Here is a 26,021-nt window from a genome sequence, read left to right as displayed (position 1 = left end):
AGTCAGTCAGTAAGTCAGTCAGTAAGTCAGTCAGTAAGTAAGTCAGTCAGTAAGTCAGTAAGTAAGTCAGTAAGTCAGTAAGTAAGTCAGTAAGTCAGTAAGTAAGTCAGGATGTAAGTCAGGAAGTAAGTCAGGAAGTAAACCTACCAGCTGAGGTGGATCCTTCCTGCTGTACTGGGGTTAGTGAAGGTTGGAGGAGGAAGGTTAACACATGTCTGCTGGTCCATCAACCCTGAGCTAACCCTACAACCATATCTTATGATGTGTCACTCCTTTACAGAACCCACAGAAGGTGTCCAGTCAGACTGGGTGTGTGTGTGTGTGTGTGTGTGTGTGTACGTGAGAGAGAGGGGGAGAGACAGAAGGAGAGTTAAAGACCGTGTGTGTGTGTGTGTGTGTGTGTGTGTGTGTGTGTGTGTGTGTGTGTGTGTGTGTGTGTGTGTGTGTGTGTGTGTGTATGTGAGAGAGAGGGGGAGAGACAGAAGGAGAGTTAAAGACCATATGACTGTGTGTGCGTGTGTGTGTGTGTGTGTGTGTGTGTGTGTGTGTGTGTGTGTGTGTGTGTGTGTGTGTGTGTGTGTGTGTGTGTGTGTGTGTGTGTGTGTGTGTGTGTGTGTGTGTGTGTGTGTGTGTGTATGTGAGAGAGAGCCGGGGAGAGACAGAAGGAGAGTTAAAGACCATATGACTGTGTGTGTGCGTGTGCGTGTGCGTGTGTGTGTGTGTGTGTGTGTGTGTGTGTGTGTGTGTGTGTGTGTGTGTGTGTGTGTGTGTGTGTGTGTGTGTGTGCAGACAACTCAACTGTGCAAGTGTATGGGTGTGGGTGATTCAGAGAGCGCCCACATGGTGATGTCATCAGGCCTATGGGTAGGTGCGACTGCACTCATTTGGGCTTTTCTGTTGTTGGAGTCCACATGGGCGTGTGCCTGGCCCTTAACGGGAGGGTGGCAGCAGTGTGTATGTGTGGTATGGTGAGGACTGAAACAGCAGGGGAAAAGCAGGTGGGTGGGGATTCATTTTAGTACTCTGTCATTAAGTCCTTTGTTGTGGTAAATATGTAAAACTTCTTCTCAAGCAGGAGACTGGGTCGTGTACAGTCAAAAGAAAACCACCAGGTCGTGAGAACAATTGGCACTTTAGCAAGAGAAAAATGGCTCAAAATGAAAACAACTCCAAAAGTTGTTTTAAGGTAAAATGTGTGTCATGTATGTAACAAACTGGGTCTAATGAAGATCATATATCTGTAAGTATATTCTCTGATTCAGAGGGGTTGGGTTAAATGCAGGAAGACACGTTTCAGTTAAAGACATTCAGCTGTATATCTGACTAGGTATCCCCCCTTTCCCTTCAAACAAATAACTCTGTATATGTGTTCTACAAAGTTCTGCAATGTGACTGCCCCAAAGGATTGAGAAACAGGGGGAAGGAGATGGGGGAGTGTGTCTGCTACCTAGCTGGTCCCACCCTGGTCCACCCCTGTACTGTGGAGGTGTGGAGTATGATCACTCACATCAGAGGTTTGGACCACCATCAAACCAACCACTGGAGAGAGATGAATGAACAGCTGCCACAATCTCACACAGCTCACTGCACAAAGCCACTCTTTAGTCAACAGCTCAGAGGAGTTTCTGGGGAAACTCTTTACTCAACAGCTGCACTACACTGTGAGGAATGGAAATATAGAGGCATTGACACACTGACAGACAAGGCCCTACTACGTAGCGTCTGACGCACTTCAAAAGACAAGGAGGGGACGCAAGGAGGTGTGTCAGTCGATCAATGTGGATTCTTAGGGCCTGACTTAAGGTGTGGAGGAGATGACCTGATTCGACAGAGGAAGTTTTTATTGTGGTGAACTTTGAGCGTTCACTTACATTATGACACCCAGTAGTCTTGAGGGACACGCCCCTCTCATTCGAGCCACGCCCACACAGCCAAGCCGGCTGACAGGCAGCTAAGTAAACAATAAGGCGCTGAACACAACAAGCCAGAACCATGCACTATCTGTCTGTCTGTCTGTGGGAATCAATTGTTAATGTATTAACCCTTTTTAATATACTAACACAAAAGGTGTTAGGAAACTGAGGATACAGGAATGAGCTTTGAATTATATATAGCCAAACGCTGTGCTCATCAGAACATGTGGTGTGAGAGGAAAGAGATGAGCTCACCTCTGTTTTGATCATCTTGGGAGAAGGATCATCTCTGTCACAACATCGAGACCTACAGGAGATTGAGAGAGAGAGAGAGAGAGAGAGAGAGAGAGAGAGAGAGAGAGAGACCAGAGAGAGAGAGAGAGAGAGAGAGAGAGAGACCAGAGAGAGAGAGAGAGAGAGAGAGAGAGAGAGACCGAGAGAGAGACCATAGAGAGATAGAGAGAGGGGTAGAGAGACCAGAAAGAGAGAGGGAGAGACAGAGACCAGAATGAAAGAGCGAGAGACCAGAGAGAGACCAGAAAGAAAGAGAGACCAGAGAGAGAGAGAGGGAGAGACAGACCAGAAAGAAAGAGAGAGCGAGAGACCAGAAAGAGAGAAAGCGAGACCAGAGAGAGATCAGTGAGAGAGAGGAACATTTTAAAGAGCATAAACCTTCTAATAGTGAACAGGATAATAGTATCTTGATCTATAATGCCTAAAGGATCTTCTGTAATCCCTAAACGTTCTGTAATCCCTAAAGGATCTATAATGCCTAAAGGATCTATAATGCCTAAAGGATCTTCTGTAATGCCTAAATGTTCTGTAATCCCTAAAGGATCTATAATGCCTAAAGGATCTATAATGCCTAAAGGATCTTCTGTAATGCCTAAACGTTCTGTAATCCCTAAAGGATCTATAATGCCTAAAGGATCTATAATGCCTAAAGGATCTTCTGTAATGCCTAAACGTTCTGTAATCCCTAAAGGATCTATAATGCCTAAAGGAAAAAAGGTACATATGAAAACTCCTGTAAAATATTGTCAAATGCTGATTTATTTCCCTTTAATTTATGGTGCAACACCAATGACGCAATACTGGCAAGGTGGAAAAACGTGACGTTCCGCCCTTGAGCAAGGCAGTTAACCCCCAACAACAACTGCTCCCCAGACGCCCATGACGTGGACATCAATTAAGGCAGCACCCCGCACCTCTCTGATTCAGAGGGGTTGGGTTAAATGCAGGAAGACACATTTCAGTTGAATGCATTCAGTTGTACAACTGTAACGGCTGTCTTCTTCACATGCTCCTTATGTGTGACTCCCAATCAACAACAACGAACTTCAGCTGTGCCTGATTGGGAGCCACACACGGCCCAAAACAAAGAAATACAAAAACATAGAAAAAGAACATAGAACACCCACCCAATGTAACACCCTGGCCTAACCAAAATAAAGAACAAAAACCCCTCTCTATGGCCAGGGCGTTACAGTACCCCCCCCAAGGTGCGGACTCCGGCCGCAAAACCTGACACTGAAGGGGAGGGTCCGGGTGGGCCTTCTTACGGCGGCGGCTCAGGTGCGGGACGTGGCCTCTGTTCCACCCTTGGCGTCGCCCTCTTAGGTGGCGCACCTGGCCACGCCGAAGGTCTGGTGGGCGACCCTGACTTCGCCCGGCTAGCCGGCGACCCTTGTTGCGCCCGGCTGGTGGACGACCCTGGCTGCGCCCGGCTGGCGGGCGGTGATGGCTGCGCCCGGCTGGCGGGTGTCCCTTGCTGCGCCCGGCTGGCGGGCGGCGATGGCTGCGCCCGGCTGTCGGACGACCCTGGCTGCGCCCGGCTGGCAGGCCATTCTGGCAGATCCGGACAGGCGGGCCACTCTGGCAGATCCGGACAGGCGGGCCACTCTGGCAGATCCGGACAAGCGGGCCACTCTGGCAGCTCTGAACAGGCGGGCCACTCTCGCAGATCCGGACAGGCGGGCCACTCTGGCAGATCCGGACAGGCGGGCCACTCTGGCAGCTCCGAACAGGCGGGCCACTCTCGCAGCTCCGAACAGGCGGGCCACTCTGGCAGCTCCGAACAGGCGGGCCACTCTGGCAGCTCCGAACAGGCGGGCCACTCTGGCAGCTCCGAACAGGCGGGCCACTCTGGCAGCTCCGGACAGGCGGGCGGCTCTAGCAGCTCCTGACTGGCGGGTGGCTCTGGCAGCTCCTGACTGGCGGGCGGCTCTGGCAGCTCCTGACTGGCGGGCGGCTCTGGCAGCTCCTGACTGGCGGGCGGCTCTGGCAGCTCCTGACTGGCGGGCGGCTCTGGCGGCTCCTGACTGGCGGGCGGCTCTGGCGGCTCCGGACTGGCGGGCGGCTCTGGCGGCTCCCGACTGGCGAGACCCACTGGAGGCCTAGTCCTGGGAGGTGGCACAGGATGGACCAGGATGGGGAGACCCACTGGTGGCCTGGTCCTAAGAGGAGGCACAGGACTGACCAGGATGGGGAGACCCACTGGAGGCCTGGTCCGTGGAAACGGCACAGGACGGACCAGGATGGGGAGACCCACTGGTGGCCTGGTCCTAAGAGGAGGCACAGGACAGACCAGGATGGGGAGACCCACTGGAGGCCTGGTCCGAGGAGGAGGCACAGGCTTAACCAGGATAGGGAGACCCACTGGAGGCCTGGTCCGTGGAGCAGGCACAGGATAGACCGGGTCCAGAAGACGCACTGGAGGTCTAGAGCGCACGGCCTGCACAACCCGTCCTGGCTCAATGCCCAACCTCCCCCGGCAGATGTTAGGAGCTGGGATGTAGCGCACCGGGCTCTCCACGCGTACTGGGGACACCGTGCGCTTTATCACATAACACGGTGTCTGACAAGTACTGCGCTGCCTCCTGTAAGCACGGGGAGCTGGCTCAGGTCTCCAACCTGACTCTGCCACACTCCCCGTGTGCCCCCCCCAACATTTTTTGGGGGGCTGTTTCTCGGGCTTCCTTGCCAGCCGTGTTCCCTCATACCGTTGGTCCTTCTTTCCTGCTGCCTCCACTCTTCTGAGTGCCTCTACCTGTTCCCATGGGAGGCGATCCCTTCCGACCAGGATCTCTTCCCAAGTGTAGGATCCCTTGCCGTCCAGGATGTCCTCCCATGTCCAGTCCTTTCTCTCCCTGGTCCTGGATCCTTGCTCCTCCTGGTGCTGCTCCTTCCTCCGCTGCTTGGTCCGTTGTTGGTGGGGGATTCTGTAACGGCTGTCTTCTTCGTCAGATGAATCAGAGAAGTCATCGTCTGAGAACGTGGACCAATACGCAGCGGAGTTAGTGTTCATCTTTGAGTTTAATTAAGCAAGAACACTATTCAACAACAAAACAAGGAAACCGACAGCCAAACAGTCCTGTCAGGTGCAAAACACTAAACAGAAACAATCCCCCACAAAACCCAAAAGAAACACATGCTCCTTATGTGTGACTCCCTATCAACAACAACGAACTTCAGCTGTGCCTGATTGGGAGCCACACACGGCCCAAAACAAAGAAATACAAAAACATAGAAAAAGAACATAGAACGCCCACCCAATGTAACACCCTGGCCTAACCAAAATAAAGAACAAAAACCCCTCTCTATGGCCAGGGCGTTACAACAACTGACTAGGCATCCCCACTTTCCCTTTCTTGCCATGAAGCCCACTTCAAAAACAAATGTACAGATTTCACTATACAAACATGCCCATTTAATCCGATTTTTTTTTTTAAAACAACTAATTGACCAATGTTGGTTAAATTATTAGAATTCCATTTTATTTAAACAATTTTGCAAGCTCAATGCACATAATGCTCAGCTTTTCTAGAGATAAATCAGACCAGGCCCGAACTGTGCAATGTAGCAGGGAGTTGTAGTTTCCAACAGGTCAATATTCTACATACATACTGTAGTTTAGTGCAGAAAACGTGGCAATTAACTACAATGACTAGTGATGCACCGATATGACATTTTTGGCCAATACCGAAATCCGATATTTTCCTTGCCCTAACCGATAACCGATATTTAAAATTTTAGCGGCCTTTTAAGCTTTCTAGTACAGTTAAATAGTTAACACACACACACGCATGGACGCACTGCATCTAAGGTACTGCATCTCAGTGCAAGAGGTGTCACTACAGTCCCTGGATCGAATCCTGGCTCTATCACATCCGGCAGTGATTGGGAGTCCCTTAGGGCAGCGCACAATTGGCCCAGCTTTGTCCGGGTTTGGCCATCATAGTAAATAAGAATTTGTTCTTAACTGACTTGCCTAGTTAAATAAAAAAGGTTACACACACACACACCAAAAAATTATTTTGTTGGCATTCACATATGTCCCCATTACCAGTAAAACATAATCAAAACCTATTTCTTTCACTTACTTGCTGTGCTGTTTCGTTGTTCATTTCTGCAGTCGTTTCATTCTCAACCAGGATTTCTATGGAACGTCGTTTGGGTTTTGCGTGTCAAAAAAGATTCATGTCAAATAACACTATTTGACGTGTCAAATAAACTTGTTGACCAATCAGGAACTGAATATGACTGCACGTCACATAATTTAACGCGTTTGTACAGTTTTTACATAGTTATTACACTATCACTCGTATTTCATATGCCACAATGATTCATCAATACATATGCTATGATGCTGGTAAAGTTGTCTTGCACACCTACAGCGCTGGTCATTAAAAAAAAGCTAGGTAGCTCATGGACGCAAACAATGTTCTTCCCCAAAAATATAGCATAACAACATAGTCTGTTTCAGTAGCTATAGTTAGCTAGCTAACAATCTAGCTAGGTGTCATCATCTAAAATAACCCTCATTTATAAGACAGTTCTTATTTGATTAATGGTGGCCGGACCCATCTATGTGAAGCTAGCCACAATAAGGATTAGTCACAATAGTGGACTTCGCGGTTAGCCTTAAACATAAAAGTATGGTATAATTCTACTATTTGTATTAATTTGCATCACTGTCAATGACATACTTTTATTTTGAAGGCAAACCAGAAATTCCACTATTGTGCCTAATCCTTATTGTGGCTAGCTTCACAACACATAACCCAGTCCGGTTGAGCCTCACTAGCCAGATGACCTTAGCTTTGGGCAACAGGGTTAAGTAGCTGGCTAGCTATTTACTTTCATGAACTGAAGTTCATTTTCAGTAGGCGAACAACAAGTGGCAACCTAGCTAATACTTACTCACAAGGATTCCTAAATCATTGCTAAGAATAACGAAAATGACTGCAGTTTCTACTGGTCATTGTTTTCAGGCTGGTTGTATTGGTGCTAGCTAGGTACCAAGCTAAAGCTAACTACCCCAGAAGCTGTGGTCGAACAAATGATGCTTTATTACCAACGTGGTATTGTAAACACATTGTTCGTGGCCGGTGTTTGCAGACTTTTTTGTCCAGCTTTGACAGTGCTACTGTATCTTCTTTTGACACGCAAAGACCCAAACGGCGTTCCATAGTATGTTTGTCGTGAAGCTAATAGCAGTGACCCTATTACTGTGTAACTCCAGTAGGGCAACATCTGAAAAATAGCGCACTTGGTAGTGTGTACGGGTACTCGACCAGTCGGCGAAAGCCAACATCACCCACGACACGACAGAGAACGGTTGATTGTCAAGGGCAATGAATTCCATTATCTTGGCTTTAATGGATTTCGCCTTTGAGTTGACTCACTGAAATGTTCTTACTCTTTCAAATGACTGTTCGACTTGTTGACTGCTCGATCCACACAGCAGACATTGTGGGCTAGGTTAGGAATGCTGTGTTGCACGTGTAGCGCAAAATTTTACATGCCGTCGTTATGTCATGTACCTACGTTACATAGGTATGCACGTCAGCTTTGACATCGGTTTTTAACATTGGTGTTAAACTAGACATCGAGCCGATACCGATGTTGGCATTTTTCACTGTTCACCGATATATCGTGCGTCCCTAACAATGACCATAATCCATTGCGCACCTACTTATCCAGTGTGTGTTTCTTTTACACCTGCTACATTAAGTTATTGTGGGGAAGACAGAGAGAGAGAGAGAGAGAGAGAATAATGTACAATCGAGAGGGACAGAGAGCAGTTGCTTGCTACAGTAGAGACAGAATAATGTGCTATTGTGAGGTGATTTAGAAAGCAGCTGTTGCTTCCGGAGGTATCTCTACTTGAAAATACACAATCTAATTGATTGACAGTTGGTATTCAGCAGTCAAAATAGTATGCCTTATTTACTTTGAAGAACTACATAATAGTGATTTTGTCAAACACCGTAGACAGCAGCTCTATAGAGGTGAGATGATGACTTGGAATGAAATAATAAAGTCATCAAATAAAACAAATGTAATATACACAACAACTGAAATATTTTATTAAAGTAATTGTGAATAGCCCTGTTTATAGCCTCGTTGTTATTTTATTGTGTTACTTCATTTTATTAGTATATACATATTTTTTAACTTTAGTTTATTTAGTAAATATTTTCTTAACTCTTATTTTTCTTAAAACTGCATTGTTGGTTAAGGGCTTCAGAGTAAGGTCTACACCTGTTGTATTCGGCGCATGTGACAAATACAATTTGATTTGAATAAATCATGGTTAATAAGTGATAAGCACTAATGGAAAGCCACTACAATCATGGGACTTTTATTAATAGTTTTATTCTGTTTTGTCACAGCATTTAACCCACATAATGCATAGTGCATTTAATGTTATAGTGCATTTAATGTTATTTAATATAAAATCTAAACCGAAATCGAAAACAGTGATTATTTTTTTTATAATTGAAACATTCAGGTTACATCAACTAAGCCAAAAGGAGGGTGGAAGTGGGCACAACGTCCGTCCCATAAAAATAATTATTTATGAATCAACATGCAACAACGTCATGACGAGAAGAAGTGAGAAAGATACACGGCGCTGGGTGGAATTTTCCGTCGTCGTGGTTGCCAGCCAGGAAGCACCTGCATGTCTGATTAAAACCTCTGTCATCAAGAAGGAGTAAAGGGGGAGTGGCTGGCACAAGCAAGCTGGCAACTTCCAAGATGGAGCATGAGATTTTATACTCAGCAACTCGTGTGATATTTTCTACTTCAACTTTATTCTCATGGACCAGTCATGAGAAGGCAATGCTGTCAAATAAAAGTATTTGATCAGAGATTGATCAGCAATGAAATTAGAATATAGAATTAGAGTATCAAATAACATTACTCGCATAATTTCTAATCCTCTTTATATATATATATATATATATATTACAGTTGAAGTCAGAAGTTTACATACACCTTAGCCAAATACATTTCAACTCAGTTTTTCACAAATCCTGACATTTAGTCCTAGTACAAATTCCCTGTGTTAGGTCAGTTAGGATCACCACTTTATTTTAAGAATGTGAAATGTCAGAATAATAGTAAATCATTCTGATTTATTTCAGCTTTTACTTCTTTCATCACATTCCCAGTGGGTCAGAAGTTTACATACACTCAATTAGCATTTGGTAGCATTGCCTTTAAATTGTTTAACTTGGGTCAAATGTTTGGGGTAGCCTTCCACAAGCTTCCCACAATAAGTTGGGTGAATTTTGGCCCATTCCTCCTGACAGAGCTGGTGTAACTGAATCAGGTTTGTAGGCCTCCTTGCTCATACACGCTTTTTCAGTTCTGCGCATAAATGTTCTATAGGATTGAGGTCAGGGCTTTGTGATGGCCACTCCAATACCTTGACTTTGTTGTCCTTAAGCCATTTTGCCACAACTTTGGAAGTATGTTTGGGGTCATTGTTCATTTGGAAGACCCATTCGCCACCAAGCTTAAACTTCCTCACTGATGTCTTGAGATGTTGCTTATGTTGAAATATATCCACATACTTTTCCTTCCTCATGATGCCATCTATTTTGTGAAGTGCACCAGTCCTTCCTGCAGAAAAGCACCCCCACAACATGATGCTGCCACCCCCGTGCTTCACGGTTGGGATGGTGTTCTTCGGCTTGCAAGCCTCCCCCTTTTTTCCTCCAAACATAACGATGGTCATTATGGCCAAAAAGCTCTATTTTTGTTTCATCAGACAAGAGGACATTTCTCCAAAAAGTACAAACTTTGTCCCCATGTGCAGTTGCAAACCGTAGTCTGGCTTGTTTATGGCGGTTTTGGAGCAGTGGCTTCTTCCTTGCTGAGCGGCCTTTCAGGTTATGTCGATATAGGACTCGTTTTACTGTGGATATAGATACTTTTGTACCTGTTTCCTCCAGCATCTTCACAAGGTCCTTTGCTGTTGTTCTGTGATTGATTTGCACTTTTCGCACCAAAGTATGTTCATCTCTAGGAGACAGAACGCGTCTCCTTCCTGAGCGGAATGACGGCTGCGTGGTCCCCTGGTGTTTATACTTGTGTACTGTTGTTTGTACAAATGAACGTGGTACCTTCAGGCATTTGGAAATTGCTCCCAAGGATGAACCAGACTTGTCGAGGTCTACAATTTTTCATCTGAGGTCTTGGCTGATTTCGTTTGATTTTCCCAAGATGTCAAGCAAAGAGACACTGAGTTTGAAGGTAGGCCTTGAAACACATCCACAGGTACACCTCCAATTGACTCAAATTATGTCAATTAGCCTATCAGAAGCTTCTAAAGCCATCACATCTTTTTCTGTAATTTTCCAAGCTGTTTAACAGTCAACATAATGTATGTAAACTTCTGACCCACTGGAATTGTGATATAGTGAGTTATAAGTGAATTAACCAGTGTTTAAAAAATAGTTGGAAAATGTACTTGTGTCATGCACAAAGTAGATGTCCTAAACGATTTGCCAAAACTAAGGTTCGTTAACAAGAAACTTGTGGAGTGGTTAAAAACGAGTTTTAATGACTCCAACCTAAGTGTATGTAAACTTCCGACTTCAACTGTATATATATATATATATATATATATATATATGTTTTCTATTTATGACTGACCCATTAGGAAGATTACACCCTTTATACACATGAAAGTATTTCCGTTCATCCTCCTGATGCTTGGACTGCTTACGAAATCACACTGCTTTCAGTGTGTGTGTGTGTGTGTGTGTGTGTGTGTTCTCACTTGCTAGTCCTGTAGGTGTACTTGTAGGTGACCTCCCGAGAGACCTGTCTAGCCAGACCAAACAACTCATCTCTCCTGGTCAGCAGGGACACCTCCTTCATACACAACTGAGCTGCTGCCTCATTCACTGTCAGCTAGCCACAGAGAAGGGGGAGGAGGAGAGGAGGGGCAGGAGGAGAGGAGAGGAGGGGAGGAGAAGAGAGGGGGAGGAGAGCAGTTGGAGGGTTATTGTTATAACGAGTTATGAAGGAGGTTCTCATTTTCTTGAAAGTTGAATGACAACAATCAAGTTCCCAAATATCTGAAAATGTTATACTTTTTTGCACACTGATGCCACACACATACAAACAGACACATGCACACACACCCCCATCTACCTCGTGAAGCGTGAAGTGCTTGCCGTCCTTCCTCTTGGAGTCAAAGCGTCCATAGATGGCGCTGTACTTGCGTATCTCTTCTGCTCTCCTCGGGTCCTCCTCCTCCATGTCCAGGATGTGGCATATCACCTTGGACAGCTTCTTGTTGCCCCGCAGCCCCTCCTTCACCTTGGACGGATCGCTCCGGGGCAGTGCCTGGGCCAGCCGCTCCACGCACTCTGCCAGCGACTTCAACGCTGCGGCATCTAGTACCTCCTCGCCGCGGGGGGACGAGGGCGAGGGAGAACCCAGACCCAGGGTCAACTCTGCAGGGGACAGGCTTTGCTCGCTCTCCGCTCCCCCTCCCCCGCCGCCGTGAGAGGACAAGGAGCCCCAGAAACGAGGTTCGCTGCCACTCTGCACTGGAGACCCAGAGGCCGAACATCCTCGTCCCTCGCCCCCCACCCCTGACGCCGCCGCACCCCTCATGGGCTCCCCCACACATTCCGCCGCCAGCAGCGTGCGCACCGTGACGTGGGCGCTAGCGTTAGAATTACCGTTAGCTTCCAGCTTGTAGACGGGGATGCTGCAGACAGGGAGAGAGGCCAGGGGCTGGTTGAACAGGGCCGGGTTGGTGACCCAGTCTCGAAGGCCCTTCTGGAGCCTCCTAACATGGAGGGGCTTGCTGGCCATGCCCACCAGGGCCATGATCTCTAGAAACTCCTCCTCTGCCGCCTCACACAGCTGCTGCACGTCGTCGCCGCCCTGCTGGATGAAGGCCCCGTAGTAAGACAGCAGGTTGGCCCTCTGGAGGATCCTGTAGAGCTGGAGCTCCCCAAGGGTCCTGGGTAACACTGCCGCCATCCCTGACAGAACACACTGACAACTTAGTTTCAATGCTGCCAACATACCTGACAGAACACACACAGTAATGCCATATACTTTAACCGTCATAAGTCATAAAGATTATGACATAACATGGTATGTCAAGTCTGAGAAGGGATAGTCTTAACACTGTGAAAACCACTATGAAATACTAAAACCAGCCAAATGCATATATACAAATAAATTGTTCAAATTCAAACTCCAGAAATACAAAGTAAAGTTCAGCCGTGAAAGACCTGAACAATAAATAAATCATAAATAATCTATGAATATAAAAACACAGCACAAATATTCCAGATATATACTTGTAATGTACTGTAGATTAGAGGAATACAGAACGTGAAGCAGTGGAGCATGCAGTCACAGAGAGGCAGATCTGAACCCATCCCAGCATGCCACACTCCTGGAGACCAGGGAGAGTTACACACCATACATACTCTGCAGCACGCGTAGTTGCTCACTCTCTCTTTAGATCCTTTAGGTATTATAGATCAAGATAATGTTATCCTGTTCACTATTGGAAGGTTTATGGTCTTTAAAACATTTTCCTCTCTCTCTTTCTGGTCTCTCTCCCTCTCTTTCTCTCTCTCTCTCTCTCACTACCTCTCATAGCTTTGTGGAAGTAACCTGTGGCACTGATGTTAAGGCCGAGGTATGATTTGTTTTTTTTGCGTGCTCTAGGGCAACGATGTCTACTTGGAATTTGTATTTGTGGTCCTGGCAACTGGACCTTTTTTGGAACCCCATTATTTTTGTCTTACTTAAATTTACTGTCAGGGCCCAGGTGTGACAGAATCTATGCAGAAGATCTAGGTGCTACTGTAGGCCCTCCTTGGTTGGGGACATTTGACTTCAGATTGTAGTAGTCTCTCTCTCAGCATGGAGTCAACCATTGTGTGTGTGTGTGTGTATGTGTGGTATGTGTGCGTTCTTCCCCCACTCCCTGTCCCCAGTACAGCTTATAGCTAGGTACCCAACATAGCCAGTGAGAAGAGTGACAGGGAGTAGGGAGTGAAATGAAGCAACAAGGCAGGTTGCTGTCTATTACAGTGGCCCATTTACATTAGATTGCACTGCATCTGCGCACAAGAGTGGGTTTTGTACTGATAATTTCACACAAACTTCAGCCAATCCCAATGTTCAATTATAAATCAACTCAATCCCAGTATTCATACCCCTTGACTTATTCCACATTTTGCTGTGTTAGTCTGAAATCAAAATTGATAAAAAATGTTTTTTTTTCTCACCAATCTACACACAATACCCCATAATCACAAAGTGAAAATGTGCTTTTAGAAGGTTTTGCAAAAGTATTGGAAATGAAATAGAGAAATATCAAATTTACATGAGTATTCACACCCCTGAGTCAATACATTTTAAAATCCCCGTTAGCAGTGATTACAGCTGTGAGTCTTTCTGGGTAAGTCTCTAAGAGCTTTGCACACCTGGATTGTACAATATTTGCACTTTATACTTTTTTTTTATTCTTCAAGCTCCATCTAGTTGGTTGTTGATCATTGCTAGACAGCCATTTTCAAGTCTAGCCATTGATTTTCAAGCTGATTTAAGTCAAAATTGTAACTAGGTCATTCATGAACATTCAATGTTGTCTTGGAAAGCAACTCCAGTGTATTTTTGGCCTTGTGTTTAAGGTTATTGTCCTGCTGAAAGGGGAATTTGTCTCCCAGTGTCTGTTGTAAATCAGACAGAACCAGGTTTTCCTCTAGGATTTTGCCTGTGCTTAGCGCTATTCTATTTAGATTTATCCCCCCCAAAAACCCTAGTCCTTGCCAATGACAAGCATACCCATAACATAATGCAGCCACCACCATGCTTGAAAATATGGAGAGTGGTACTCAGTGATGTGTTGTGTTGGATTTGCCCCAAACATAACACTTTGTATTCTGGACAAAAAGTTAATTTCTTTGCCACATTTTTAAATTTTTTAATGTTTGCTACTTTATACACAGTACCAGCGAAGAGTTTGGACAAACATACTCATACATTGTAGAATAATAGTGAAGACATTGAAACTATGAAATAACACATATGGAATCATGCAGTAACCAAAAAAGTGTTAAACAAATCAAAATGTATATTTTATATTTGAGATTCTTGAAAGTAGCCACCTTGATGACAGCTTTGCACACTATTGGCATTCTCTCAGCCAGCTTCACCTGGAATGCTTTTCCAACGGTTTTGAAGGAGTTCCCACATATGCTGAGCACTTATTGGCTGCTTTTCCTTCACTCTGCGGTCCAACACATCCTAAACCATCTCAATTGGGTTAAGGTCGGGTGATTTTGGAGGCCAGGTCATCTGATACAGCACTCCATCACTCTACTTCTTGGTCAAACAGCCTGGAGATGTGTTGGGTCATTGTCCTGTTGAAAAACAAATGATAGTGGGACTAAACGCAAACCAGATGGTATGGTGTATTGCTGCAGAATACAGTAGTAGCCATGCTGGATAAGTGTGCTTTGAATTCTAAATAAATCACAGACAGTGTCACCAGCAAAGCACCCCCACACAATCACACTTCCTCCTCCATGCTTCATGGTGGGAACCACACATGCGGAGATCATCCGTTCACCTACTCTGCGTCTCCCAAAGACATGGTGATTGGAACCAAAAATCTCAAATTTGGACTCATCAGATCAAAGGACAGATTCCACCGGTCTAATGTCCATTGCTCGTGTTTCTTGGCCCAAGCAAGTCTCTTCTTCTCATTGGTGTCCTTTAGTAGTGGTTTCTTTGCAGCAATTCAACCACAAAGGCCTGATTCACGTAGTCTCCTCTGGCAGTTCATGTTGAGATGTGTCTGTCACTTGAGCTCTGTGAAGCATATATTTGGGCTGCATTTTCTGAGGCTGGTAACTCTAATGAACTTATCGTCTGCAGCAGAGGTAACTCTGGGTTTTCCTTTCCTGTGGCAGTCCTCATGAGAGCCAGTTTCATCAGCGCTTGATGGTTTTTGCGACTGCACTTGAAGAAACTTTGAAAGTTCTTGAAATGTCCCGGATTGACTTACCTAAAATAATGATGGACTGTTGTTTCTCTTTGCTTATTTGAGCAATTCTTGCCATAATATGGACTTGGTCTTTTACCAAATAGGGCTATCTTCTGTATACCACCTCTATCTTGTCACAACCCAACTGATTGACTCAAACGCATGAAGAAGGAAAGAAATTCCCCAAATTAACTTTTAACAACGCACACCTGTTAATTGAAATGCACCTCGTGAAGCTGGTTGAGAGAATGCCAAGAGTGTGCGAAGCTCTTATCAAGGCAAAGGGTGGCTACTTTGAAGAATCTCAAATATATTTTGATTTGTTTGACACTTTTTTGATTACTACATGATTCCATGTGTGTTATTTCATAAATTGTTGTCTTCACTATTATTCTAAAATGTAGAAAATAGTAAAAATAAAGAAAAACCCTGGAATGAGTACGTGTTCAAACTTTTGACTGCTACTGTTGTCATGAAGTTGCCTCTTTGGGTACAGCGAGCACAGTTGACCCCCCTCCCTCTGCACCAGGCCTTTTCTATGCACCATCCCCCGACCTCTATACTTCTGACACCAGGCTAAGTGAGTGTGGTCATATTTTCCGAAGGAGAATGTCCTGCCTCATGGCCACAGTTTTGAGACAGAGTGGGTTTCGTATAGAGAACAAAGGATTCTTCCACCTCACAGAATTGGAGAACCGAACGACATTTATGTTCTGGAGAAGGTATAAAAGATCGGTGAATAATCCAGCTATGAACTGGTCCGTTTGGTACAATTTTGTGAAACTCATGAGAGACAATACGGCCACATTACCATAATAATGTTTATATAATAGCCTCAGCTATGAGACTTACATCTAAATGGTTGTATAAAATGAATGAATAAGGATGGAACTGTTTGTGAAATTGTGTAAATGTGGTTTTGGACTGTTAATGAAGGAAACTCCAATTCCCTTTGGAGTCTTAACTAAGTCATCGGCACGGCCCCAGGGACACAGACAGGACAAGGCGTCGTGTGACAGTCTTTTCTATGTTCAGTATATAAACCCCCCAGGGTTTCTTTCCTTAGACCAGGCCTCCACTCCATTACGGGTAGGCCAATAGGTTTGACCATGCATCCGTCTACTGAACTTTAACCATACCACGTGGTTAACTTTTTAGACTATCGATACAGAATAAGAACAAGTCTTTGATATTAATTACTAGTCTGCAGCTAGGAATTCGGTATCATTGAACGCGAAGACTGACGAAACATCCATTCTTTAACGACATTAATGAATGTCACTTTGAAATATCCATTCTAATCGAGAGAGAGAGAACACGAGTACGAAACTCTCCAACAGAACCAAACTCTCCAACAAAGACCCCAACGACACACTGAGCGTAAATATATATATTGATTGCAATTGTTCCCGAATGAGTGAGCGTTCATGTGCAAAGGATTAGCATATCAATTGTTAATATTTATCAACTATGTAGTGTCTTCTCAGCTGACCCCCACTACTCTTTTGTTTAACAAGCCGCCATGCCGGTTTAGCCCACTAGGGCACATTCCTCTACCATTTCTTTGGAACGATACCTACTGTATTGTATGCTTTCTGTGAATTACTTAGTTTAGTAAATAAATGATTTTAAGACAATTGATGTATGGATGACTTAGTGAAGACTGGGTTCATACAGATAACAACAACTTACGACGTTTGGAATGAGACTGACGCGAGGTAAAAATACATCATTAAATCAGAAGACTAATCGATTAGATATTATAATATCTGAAAGTTATATTAGGAAAATTAAAACTTTGTAATCTGAATATTTTCCTTGGTGCCCCGACCTCCTAGTTAATTACAGTTACACGATTAATCAGTTAATCGCGTAATAATAATTACAGAGAGTTATTTGATAAACATGTCTTCAGTTTAATGATGCCAAAGACACGACACTGTATTTAAAATTAATTATATTACATTTACATAAGTATTCAGTACTTTGTTGAAGCACCTTTGGCAGCGATTACAGCCTCGAGTCTTCTTGGGTAAGACGCTACAGGCTTGGCATACCTGTATTTGGGGAGTTTCTTCCATTTTTCTCTGCAGATCCCCTCAAGCTCTGTCAGGTTAGATGGGGAGCATTGCTGCACAGCTATTTTCAGGTCTATCCAGAGATGTCTGATCGGGTTCAAGTGCGGGCTCTGGCTGGGCCACTCAAGGACATTCAGAGAATTGTCCCAAAGACACTCCTGCGTTGTCTTGGCTGTGTGCTTAGGGTTGCTGTCCTGTTGGAAGGTTAACCTTCGCCCCAGTATGAGATCCTGATCGCTCTGGAGCAGGTTTTCATCAAGGATCTCTCTGTTCTTTGCTCTGTTCATCTTTGCCTCAATCCTGACTTGTCTCCCAGTCCCTGCCACTGAAAAACACCCTCACAGCATGATGCTGCCACCACCATGCTTCACCGTAGGGATGGTGCCAGGTTTCCTCCAGACGTGACGCATGTCATTCAGGCCAAATAGTTCAATCTTGTTTCTCATGGTCTGAGAGTCTTCAGGTGCCTTTTGGCAAACTCCAAGCAGGCTGTCATGTGCCTTTTACTGAGGAGTGGCTTCCGTCTGGTCACTCTACCATAAAGGCCTGATTGGTGGAGTGCTGCATAGATGGTTGGCCTTCTGGAAGGTTCTCCCATCTTAACAGAGGAACTCTAGAGCTTTGTCAGAGTGACCATCGGGTTCTTTGTCACCTCCCTGACCAAGGCCCGATTGCTCAGTTTGGCCAGGCAGCCAGCTCTAGGAAGAGTCTTGGTGGTTCAAAACTTCATCCATTTAAGAATGATGGAGGATACTGTGTTCTTGGGGACCTTCAATGCTGCAGACATTTTTTGGTACCCTTCCCCAGATCTGTTCCTCGACACATCCCGTCTCAGAGCTCTACGGACAACTCCTTTTTGCTCTGACATGCACTGTCAACTGTGGGACCTTATATAGACAGGTATGTGCCTTTCCAAATCATGTCCAATCAATTGAATTTACCACAGATGGACTCCAATGAACTTGTAGAAACATCTCAAGGATGATCAATGGAAACAGGATGCACCTGAGCAAAGGGTCTGAATGCTTACGTAAATCAGGCATTTCCATTTTTTATTTTTAATACATTTGCAAAAAAATCTAAAAACCTGTTTTTGCTCTGTCAATTTGGGGTTGCTCTGTCAATTTATGTGTATTTTTTTTCATTTAGTCCATTTTACAATAAGGCTGCAACTTAACAAAATGTGGAAATGTAAAGGGGTCTGAATACTTTCCAACAGTACCTTCAGAAAGTATTCACACTCCTTAAAATTGATCACATTGATATTTTCTGTCATAATTTCAAAGTGGAATTTTGTTTGTAGAACATTTTTTTTTATTAATAAAGCATTAAAAGCTGAAATGTATTGAGTCAATAAGTATTCAAACCTTTGTTATGGAAAGCCTAAATAAGTCCAGGAGTAGAAATATGCTTAACAAGTCGCAGAATAAGATGCATGGACTCATTCCGTGTTCAATAAAAGTGGTTAACATGATTTTTGAATGAGTACCCAATCTCACACATATAATTATCTGTAAGGTACCTCAATCGAGTAGTGAATTTCAAGCACAGATTCAACAACAAAGACCAGGGAGATTTTTCAATGCCTCGCGAAGAAGGGCACTGATTGGTAGATGGGTAAAAAAATAAAAAGCAGACGCTGAATATCCCTAGTTATTAATTACACTCTGGATGGTGTATCAATACACCCAGTCACTACAAAGATACAGACGTCTTTCCTAACTCAGTTGCCGGAGAGGAAGGAAACTGCTCAGGGATTTCACTATGAGGCCAATGGGGATTTTAAAATAGTTACAGAGTTTAATAGTTGAGATATGAGAAAACTGAAAATGTAGTTACTCCACAATACTTAACCTAAATGACAGAGTGAAAAGAAGGACGTCTGTACAGTGCAACAAGGCACTTAAAGTTGCATTATGTCACTTTTTGGGCGACTTGACCAAATTCACATAGAAATGCGAGTTATAGAACCGTAATTCTCATTGAAAGCAAGTCTAAGAAGTGGCATATATGTTCTATGTGTGCTATTTCTATGTTTTCCATTCTTAAATTTCATTCTTGTGTCTTTTACTTTCGGTTTTCTACTCCAAACAACTGAAAATAAAATATTTTTGGTTATGAAAACTATATATTTCACAGTTTAGATGGTACAATGATTCTTTACACTACGCTTGCTTGTTTGTCACAAATTAAGCGAACTATTATAATTTTAGGAAGCAAGAAACGGCGGAGTGATTTATGTATGCTGCATCTTTAAGTAATACTGCAAAAAATGTGGTAAAGAAATTTACTTTTTCTATTAGATATTTCGATATTTCATATTCAATTAATTAGCAAAAATATGTTTTCACTTGGCTCATTATTGGGTACTGTGTATAGATGGGTGAGATAAAAAAAATGTATATCAGTTTAGAATGCAGGCTGTAACACAACAAAATGTGGAATAAGTCAAGGGGTATGAATACTTTCTGAAGGCACTGTAGCTAGCTATTTACAGTATCCTAGGTTTGTTCGCATAATCTTCTTATGACTGTCAGCCTGGTGCAAGCAGCTGTGTTGTTGTGGAGCAACCGACCCAGTGTCAGAACTCTGCGCTTCGGCTAAAATAGACATTAGCATCATCAGAAATGCTAAAAAAAAAAAATGTAGCACATCGTTGGTTCTTAATGGACAGAAATGAGCACGTGAGAGCGATAAATTATTATTTTCATCAAAACTGTTTCCCCATAAACGTTTTCAGTCCGAAAGGTGGCAAGTTTAATGATCACTTTATAGAAGCTTTAGTCTTGTTCTTATCCAATGCCTAGATATTGATCTCGGTCAGGCCAAGACCTTGTCTTATTTTCCTAATGCCGGACGGCTCATGACAGAGGCAGGGAGTGTGTTGGGTACCTCAAATCAAGTTTATTTTTTGAAGTTTCATCAACATTGGTGTCATATTGGCTTAGATATCCTGGTAGGGAGATCTGAATATAGCATTGAGTCAGTTGACATCTCAATTAAAAATCCTTTACAATTGGACAGGGTGAGAAGGCTAGAGGAGGATGAGCGTAGCTAGCATGGTGGTAATGTCAGTATCTCTCTGTTATCTTCTTTCTCTCAGTCACTTACTATAACACCTCCCTCTCCCCCTGCCTCGCTCTCCTTCTCTCCCCTGCCTCGCTCTCCTTCTCTCCTCTGCCTCGCTCTCCTTCTCTCCCCTGCCTCGCTCTCCTTCTCTCCCCCTGCCTCGCTCTCATTCTCTCCCCTGCCTCGCTCTCCTTCCCTCCCCTGCCTCGCTCTCTTTCTCTCCCCTGCCTCGCTCTCCTTCTCTCCCCTGCCTCCCTCGCTCTCCTTCTCTCCCCTGCCTCGCTCTCCCCCTGCCTCACTCTCCCCCTGCCTCGCTCTCCTTCTCTCCCCTGCCTCGCTCTCATTCTCTCCCCTGCCTCGCTCTCCTTCTCTCCCCTGCCTCGCTCTCCTTCTCTCCCCTGCCTCGCTCTCCTTCTCTCCCCTGCCTCGCTCTCCTTCTCTCCCCCTGCCTCGCTCTCCTTCTCTCCCCTGCCTCACTCTCCTTCTCTCCCCTGCCTCACTCTCCTTCTCTCCCCTGCCTCGCTCTCCCCCTGCCTCACTCTCCCCCTGCCTCGCTCTCCTTCTCTCCCCTGCCTCGCTCTCATTCTCTCCCCTGCCTCGCTCTCATTCTCTCCCCTGCCTCTCTCCCTCTCATTCTCTCCCTCTCCCACTCTCCCTGTCTGAGAGTCACCCTGATCCAGACAGACAGGTGCTGCATGGGATTCCTTTTTCCCCCATCCAAAGTCAGACACGGTAGAGCAAGCTTTACACCTCGCTTACCTACACACACACCTAGTCTACCCCCTTACCCAGGACACTACAGAGACACACCCTTACCCAGGACACTACAGAGACACACCCTTACCCAGGACACTACAGAGACACACCCTTACCCAGGACACTACAGATGCTGTTGTTTTCAAAGCTGGATCTGAAGTAGAACACTGTTCAGGCACTTGTTTCATGTAGAGTCGATGTTGGTAGACGGTGATGTACAGCCTCTCGTTCAACCTCTCTAGCCCTCCAATAAACTCTCAACTCTGACCAAGGAGTAAAATCAATAGGAGAAAGACCAGACATAACCAATTAAAATAGGCAATTTACTGGAAAAGTTGCATTTACTTGATGGGAGGCCACTTTTTGAAAAACCACAAGTTTACTCCAGGGATGGGCAACTTTGATGCCACAAAAAAACAGAACTCATCATGAGGGGCCGCAGTGGCTTGTGGGTACCACTCCACGCTTGCAGTAAAACTGCTACCTTTGCTATTCCTCATATTAGACAATATGGCATCAATTAACATTGGTCTGTTTCTGTGTGTTCTGTTGCCAGTGTGTGTTAAAACAACTTTTTGAAGCTCCATTAAATGATATTGTTGACGCCTGAGTTTCAGAGGTCAAAGCACTTGTTCCTTCACCAAACCATTGTAAGCATCCAGTGTTTTTGCTGTCCTCATGTTACCTGGGGCGGCAGGTAGCCTAGTGGTTAGGCTGTTGGGCCAGTAACCAAAAGGTTGCTAGATCAAATCCCTGAGCTGCCAAGGTAAAAATCAGTCATTCTGCCCCTGAACAAGGCAGTTAACCTTGTACTGTAAAATATGCTAGGCTGTCATTGTAAATAAGAATTTCTTCTTAACTGACTTGCCTAGTTAAACAAAGGTTAAAAAAAATGGTGTTAAACTTCAATTAAACACTGAGTCTCAAATAGGCGCCTGTCATAGCCGGGCACCGGCACACATTTCATACCTTGGATAGTTTAGCTGTTTGTTATTGGAATTTTAGGACCCCTGTTGGTATCTGAAAATATGAAACAATTATTTGATAAATTATTGCATGCGGGTCGTGGGCATTACTACTATAGCCCATAGAAATGAAAAACAGACAGTCAAAAACCTCATCGTAAGGAATAACGGGTTTGAAGTGTCTGTCCTGTATCTAGGAGATTTTTTTTTTTTAAAGCTCAGGAAATCTGTACTTTTTTTGGACACATATTTAAAAACCTTTTTTTTGTTGGCAAAAAGCTGCCTCCATACTTCCATTAATTTGTTAAACCTATACTAGGTGTCACGTTCGTTTTTAGAGAAGGACCAAGGCGCAGCGTGAGTATCGTTCCACATCTTTATTAATATGTGAAACTATGCAAGACATACAATAAACCAAAAAAAAAACGTGACGACAGAGGTGCAACATGCACTAACTCAAAATAAGATCCCACAAACACGGGTGGGAAAAACTACTTAAATATGATCCCCAATTAGAGACAACAATGACCAGCTGCCTCTAATTGAGAATCATACAAAAACTAACATACAAAAACGAAACTAGAACACAACATAGAAATAAATAAACTAGATAAACCCCCCAGTCACGCCCTGACCTACTCTACCATAGAAAATAAGATACACCCCCCCCCCCCGGCGACAGACTGCGGAAGCTCTGGACTGGGAACTGTTGCCGGAAGCTCTAGACTGGGAAGGCGCACTGGAGGCCTGGTGCGTGGAGCTGGAACAGGTAGCGCCAGACTGGTGACACGCACTTCAGGGCGAGTGCGAGGAGCAGGCACAGGATGTACCTGACTGGGCAGGCGCACTTCAGGGAGAGTGCGAGGAGCAGGCACAGGATGTACCTGACTGGGAACATGCACTTCAGGAAGAGTGCGAGGAGCAGGCACAGGACGTACTGGGCTGTGGAGGCGCACTGGAGACCTGGTGCGTAGGACCGGTGCAGGATATACTGGACCATGGAGGCGCACTGGAGGTCTGGAGCGTAAGGCTGGCACAACCCGTCCTGGCTGGATGCTCACTTTAGCCGGCAAGTGCGGGGCGCTGGCACAGGACGCACTGGGCTGTGAAGGCGCACTGGCGACACAGTGCGTAGCGCTGGCGCAGGATATCCTGGACCGAAGAGGCGTACTGGAGACCAGGAGCACTGAGCCGGCACAACCCGTCCTGGCTGAATGCTCACTTTAGCCCGGCAAATGCGGGGAGCCGGCAACGAGCGCACCAGGCTGTGAATGCGCACTGGAGATACGGTGCACATCACCGCATAACATGGTGCCTGACTGGTCACACGCTCCCCATGGTAAGCACGGTTTTGGGGGAGCCGCCTCTTGGGCTTCCGTCGTTGCCGTGCTAATTCCTCGTATCATTGCCGTTCCTCTCTTGCTGCCTCTATTCCTCCCTTGGACGGCGATACTCCCCAATCTGCGTCCAGGGCCCTTTGCCGTCCAGGATCTCCTCCTATGTCCACTCTTTCTAGCCACGCTGCTTGGTCCGTTTTAGGTGGGATCTTCTGTCACGTTCATTTGTAGAGAAGGACCAAGGCGCAGCGTGAGTATCGTTCCACATCTTTATTAATATGTGAAACTATGCAAGACATACAATAAACTATAAACAACTATAAACAAAACTGTGACGACAAACACAGGTGGGAAAAACAACTACGTAAATATGATCCCCAATTAGAGAGAACGATGACCTGCCTCTAATTGGGAATCATACAAAAACCCCAACATAGAAAAAAGAAACTAGAACACAACATAGAAATAAATAAACTAGATAAACCCCCCCAGTCACGCCCTGACCTACTCTACCATAGAAAATAAGAGCTCTCTATGGTCAGAACGTGACACTAGGTTACCTTCAGACTAGACCCAGGTTTGTGAGATTCTTCCCTTTACACACTGTAAATAAATATTGTGCTAGATCCACTTAAAATACATTTAGGCAACTATTTGCATCAGCTTTTCAGTATTGCCAACATGAGGTATTTGCCTCTGTCAAGAGTGGCGGCATGATCTGGCTAATGGTGAGAATGGGTGGTCTTATTATTGAACGTCAATTTACCTGACAGTTTTGATATCCATTCATCATGATCCATTACACGTCCTAGCATAGCAAACAGTTTGATATTAATATAGAAATGTGCTTTCCGTTCTTAAAACATGCATATAACATTGTGTAAAAGTATAGTAAAGCTCAGTTGAAAGGAAATATTATGAAAATTGAGTAAGTTAAACACAATTTTCCTTGTAATTGTTTTTACACAAAAATATTTGTTTCAATTATGCATTTATCTTATGTTGTATTCATTTTTTTTCAGGTTGGTTTTGCTATGTGAAGTACAGTAAAGTAGTAATTATATTCAAGTAAAGATGACAACAAAAAATGTAAGTCAAAATAATTGTATTTTCAAGTATAGTTTACTAACCACCTGAATCAATCTTTTTACAGTACATAGTGGGGTCATATTAGTTTGTAACCCAAATGGTTCAGACACTCCAGATGTTTTCCTGATAAGACCGATTTTCTGGATGTCTCCTAGTCTGTCAAAATGTGCTGTAGCTCTGCGACTTTCCACTGCAGATGCTGAAGGCCGACAAGGCGGATGTGGTGGATTGAGATGCAGCCCATGCAAAAAAAACCCGGATCTCTCTAGTTTAAACTGGCGGATTTTGATGGGGATTTTTTATGTTAATTAGATTGACGCACAGGTGCATCAATAGACTCTTCAGCTGTGTGTGTGGGGGGGACTGTGATATCACTACTGCCCCAAGGACTGGAGTTGTCCATTCCTGCCCAACTTTTTCGGTTTTAGTAATGACAACAAAATCACTTTAATTAACTGTACTCAGATATATTAAGTGCAACAGGTTTCTTCATATTCCTCAAATGTTTGGAGTATTGACAGTACATTGGGGTAATGTAGACGCCCACCGGCTGTGTCCCTGCGCCCGGGAGTAATGGGTTTGAGATTCCCACTCATAGACTAGCCTAAAAACCCCGTCCTGCTTCTACTGTCATTGTTGCCCAAATGCACAGCAGTTCACAACTCTACTCTCCGCATACAAAAGTAATACAAAACGTATCAATTAGTTTATGTGCCAACAATTAGTTTATGTGCACTTCATCAACAATAGGTAGGCTATCAACAAATAGTCTTATCACTCCCAGTCTCTTCTTTATGATATTGGTAATGCCATTTCATGTCTCCAACATTATTTAGCGTATTAAAGTCCAACCAAGATGTCTATGGTTGCGTCTCAAGTTTGCGCCCTGCTAGAAAAGGAAAGAAAACCTCCACTGTGCGCTCTCTATAGCCTACCTGCAGAACTCTTCGCGCCGCTCATCCAACCTCTCGTTCCGTTCTTCACTTCTCCGTGAAATAGAGGTTTAGTATAAAAGACCTGCTAACTATTCGTTCCACCCAACTCCCCTACTGTTGGGCTGCTCCTCCCTTGCTACATCTCTCACTCCCACGCGACAGCGTGACGCAGATCCCCACGTGTGTGTCTGGGGGGCGTGGGAGCCGCTGTATGGAATACCAAGCATCCTATCACACCAGGCTGCGACCGCGGCCAGAGGGAGGAAGAGGTTTGAGTTCATTTTTGAAAAGCCAATTGTAGCATACTGAAAATAGGTCTACACCCAACTGTCAATTAACACTGTCAACCAAATAAGCAGAGGTTCCCCAAGCATTATGTAGGCTATTTTACTGTCTTTGGGACAACCTCTCCACCCTTTTCTTGTAGCGATTCAAGTGTGTTCCATTGCCACCTTCTTTTCACTTATTTTTTTGAGTCCCACGGTAATAGAACAGTAAAAACAACAACAACATTATGCTAACAACTCCTGTGCTTGGTTACATAAAGTGCTA

General features: G+C 44.5%; 1 protein-coding gene across 1 annotated transcript in view; it reads right to left on the bottom strand.

The window, feature by feature from the left end:
• Window positions 1–25,596, bottom strand: part of LOC106586818 (NGFI-A-binding protein 1) — a 52,106-nt gene extending 26,510 nt beyond the window's left edge. The window contains exons 1-4 of the mRNA XM_014174500.3: window positions 25,470–25,596; window positions 11,367–12,211; window positions 10,990–11,123; window positions 2,169–2,220 (exon numbers count right to left, since the gene is read on the bottom strand). Coding sequence (XP_014029975.1) covers window positions 2,169–2,220; window positions 10,990–11,123; window positions 11,367–12,211; window positions 25,470–25,494 — 1,056 coding nt within the window. The 5' untranslated portion in view covers window positions 25,495–25,596. The remainder of the gene's footprint in view (window positions 1–2,168; window positions 2,221–10,989; window positions 11,124–11,366; window positions 12,212–25,469) is intronic.
• Between the last annotated feature and the right edge of the window lie 425 nt (window positions 25,597–26,021).

The sequence above is a fragment of the Salmo salar genome, chromosome 25 (genome assembly GCF_965601325.2).
Source record: "Salmo salar chromosome 25, fSalSal1, whole genome shotgun sequence".
In the NCBI taxonomy this organism is placed as follows: domain Eukaryota; kingdom Metazoa; phylum Chordata; class Actinopteri; order Salmoniformes; family Salmonidae; genus Salmo; species Salmo salar.
The sequence above is the reverse complement of the archived record's forward strand: the minus strand, read 5'-3'. Positions and strand labels throughout refer to the sequence as shown.